The sequence below is a fragment of the Gekko japonicus genome, unplaced genomic scaffold, assembly GCF_001447785.1.
Source record: "Gekko japonicus isolate JY-2015 unplaced genomic scaffold, Gekko_japonicus_V1.1 scaffold21, whole genome shotgun sequence".
NCBI classification, from domain to species: domain Eukaryota; kingdom Metazoa; phylum Chordata; class Lepidosauria; order Squamata; family Gekkonidae; genus Gekko; species Gekko japonicus.
Window position 1 is genome coordinate 805,595 of NW_015173122.1, and position 282 is coordinate 805,876.

General features: G+C 66.3%; 1 protein-coding gene across 1 annotated transcript in view; it reads left to right on the top strand.

Moving 5' to 3' along the window:
• The first annotated feature begins 204 nt into the window (after positions 1–204).
• RILP (Rab interacting lysosomal protein) overlaps positions 205–282 on the top strand; it is a 17,054-nt gene continuing 16,976 nt past the window's right edge. The window contains exon 1 of the mRNA XM_015421846.1: positions 205–279. Within this exon, the coding sequence (XP_015277332.1) occupies positions 205–279 (75 nt within the window). The remainder of the gene's footprint in view (positions 280–282) is intronic.

Genomic DNA, 282 nt, shown 5'->3' on the forward strand with positions numbered 1-282 from the left:
GGAGTTGGCAACGCTGGCAGGAACACATAGTATTATGGGGGGGCGGGCGAAAGTCAGTTCGGAGAGGAAAGAAGAGAAGTGAAAGTCGCCCTTTGCCACCGTTTCCCGCTCCCCAAAGCTCCGGCCTCTCCTCTTCGCCGAGCCTCTGATTCGGAGCCAGCCGGGGCGGAGCCGCCTGAGCTGGGCTGACGCAGCGGCCGGGCCATGGAAGAGCCGGGGACAAAGCCGCCGAGCGCTCCTCGCCAGCTGGCCCTGGAGAAGGTGTACCGGCTGGCCGGGGCG